This window comes from Fonticula alba (assembly GCF_000388065.1).
Source record: "Fonticula alba strain ATCC 38817 unplaced genomic scaffold supercont2.8, whole genome shotgun sequence".
NCBI classification, from domain to species: Eukaryota; order Rotosphaerida; family Fonticulaceae; genus Fonticula; species Fonticula alba.
In genome coordinates this window covers 654,572-656,777 of record NW_009242978.1, presented here as the reverse complement: position 1 = coordinate 656,777, position 2,206 = coordinate 654,572, and the positions used below count along the sequence as shown (strand labels likewise).

At 66.0% G+C, this 2,206-nt stretch overlaps 2 protein-coding genes across 2 annotated transcripts; both read right to left on the bottom strand.

The window, feature by feature from the left end:
• Positions 1-10: 10 nt before the first annotated feature.
• Positions 11-447, bottom strand: H696_04803 (hypothetical protein; the record flags this gene model as incomplete). The annotated part of the gene is made up of 2 exons (XM_009498668.1): positions 11-23; positions 122-447. The coding sequence occupies 2 exons, from the start codon at positions 445-447 to the stop codon at positions 11-13; spliced, it is 339 nt and encodes a 112-aa protein (XP_009496943.1).
• Positions 448-1,156: 709 nt separating this feature from the next.
• On the bottom strand, positions 1,157-2,136 carry H696_04802 (hypothetical protein; the record flags this gene model as incomplete). Its single annotated transcript, XM_009498667.1, has 3 exons — positions 1,157-1,318; positions 1,494-1,638; positions 1,766-2,136. The coding sequence occupies 3 exons, from the start codon at positions 2,134-2,136 to the stop codon at positions 1,157-1,159; spliced, it is 678 nt and encodes a 225-aa protein (XP_009496942.1).
• Between the last annotated feature and the right edge of the window lie 70 nt (positions 2,137-2,206).

Sequence of the window (2,206 nt, the reverse complement as noted above, 5' to 3'; positions counted from 1 at the left end):
GGGGGAGCCGTCAGCAAAAAGACCTGCACATGTGGCCCTGAAAGGGCATCGGGCATCGGCCGCGAGGGAGGAGGCACAGGGAGGGGAGCGCGCACCGGTGCCGCTGAGCACGGAGTCGCACTCATCGATGACGAAGACCTTCAGCTGGGAGAGGTCGATCTCGCCGCGGTTGACCAGGTCAAACATGCGGCCCGGGGTGGACACCACGATGGTGGGCTTCTCCTCCTTCAGGGTCTTGATGTTGTTCTGGATGGCATCACCGCCGAAGAAGACCGCCACCTTGAAGGGGAAGTACTTGACGAAGCGGTCATACTCCATCTTGATCTGGTAGGCCAGCTCGCGGGTGTGCGCCAGCACCAGGACCGCGACGTGGTCCTTGGACAGGTCGGCCTCGGCCAGCGACAGGCGCTGGATGGTGGAAATGACGAAGACCGCGGTCTTACCCATGCCCGACAGGGCCTGGCAGAGGATGTCACTCCCCTGGTACGCCTGGACGATGGCCTGGTGCTGGACTGTCAAATGGGACGGGCACCGGGGGAGGGCGGGGCCGGGGGGGGGGCGGGTAGGGGGAGGGGGGGGGGGGGGGGGGGGGGGGGGGGGGGCAAAGCGTCCCCCCCGCGCGGGGTGTGCGACGTGCGGGGGGGGGGGGTCGTCGTCCCCGTGTAGCCGCCGGGGGGGGGGGGGGTGGAGAGGTGCCGGGGGAGGGGGCGGGCGCGGGGGATGGATGGGGCAGAAGAGATGGCAGATAGAGAGGGGGGGTGCACTTTTGGGGATGTGGGCGGGCGCGCAGCGCAGTGCAAGCGCGCGCCTCCCCCTCGCTCCTCGCCCCGCTCTCGCCTCCGCTCTTCTCCAGGCGGAGGGGGGGGGGGTATGATGTGTGCCTGCTGGCCTCTCCCCTCTCGCGATCTTCCTGGCCTTTCTCTCGTCGACCGCACGCCTCCTGCCGCCTCCCCGGTCTGCCTTTGTCCCTTCGCCCCGAGGGGACGCGAGAGGGAGGGAGGGGGGAGCGCGGGGAGGGAGGAAGAGAGGGACGGAGGGCGGCCACCACACGCGCACGCAGGCGAAAGAGGAGTGCGGGGGGGGGGGCGTGCGGAGCAAGGGAAAAAAAGGCGGCGGCCACCGAAGCACACACACACATATGCACGCACATGCACCCTTAGGCAACCATGTAGGTGCTCGGGTCGATGTGGTCGGGGAGCTCCTCGATGTCAACCTCGAAGCGGTTCTGGATGCTCTCCAGCAGGTCAACCTCCTCCTTCTTGTTGTCGCAGAAGGCGATGGCCAGGCCCTTGGTGCCAAAACGACCGGCACGGCCAACCTGCAGTGCGCAGCAAGAGAGCACACACGAGGACAAAGCCGAGACACGGGGGGGGGGAATATAAATACACGGTGTGAGAAAAGGCACTGGTGAGGGAAGGGAGGGCGCGCGTGCGAAGGGAGACAGAGAGAGAGAGAGAGAGAGAGAAAGGGGGGGAGAGGAGAAGGGGACGCACGCGGTGCAGGTACTGGTCCGAGCTCTCGGGCAGATCAAAGTTGATGACGATGTTGACGTGCTCGATATCGATACCACGACCGAACAGGTCAGTGGCCACCAGGATGCGCTCCTTGTTCTCCTTGAAGCGGCGGTAGCGGGCAATACTGCGTGCGCGTGCGCGTGCGCGCGCGCGCGTGGCAGAAGGAGGGCGAGGGAAGAGAGGGCGCGCACCGGTCGGCGTCAGCATGAGGGGAGGATGGGGGGGAAGGAACACGACAGGACACCACGCACCGCTCCTGCGTATCCAGAGTGCTGTAGATGGCAATGGCCGGGAAGTTCTCGTTGGCCAGAAGCTCGGCCAGCATCTTGCACCGGGCGATGCTGCGCACGAAGATGACGACCTGGCTGAAGTCCAGGTGGTCCAGCAGGCCCATCAGACGCTCGACCTTCTGCTGGTCCAGGACCGAGACGTAGTACTGGCGCAGACCGGCCAGGGTCAGCTTCGACTCCTTGTCGACGTAGATCTCCAGCGGATGGTTCATGAAGCGCTTGCAGATGGTCTTCATCTCATCCGGCAGGGTGGCCGTGAACATCATGGTCTGCTTCTCGCGGGGGGTCTTGACGAAGATGCGCTGGACGTGGGTGCGCATATCTGCCGGCATGGTGCCACGCCGCAAACCGAGGGCGAAGAAGAAGGGACAAAGCCGGGGTCAGATTGGCGGGGGGGGGGGG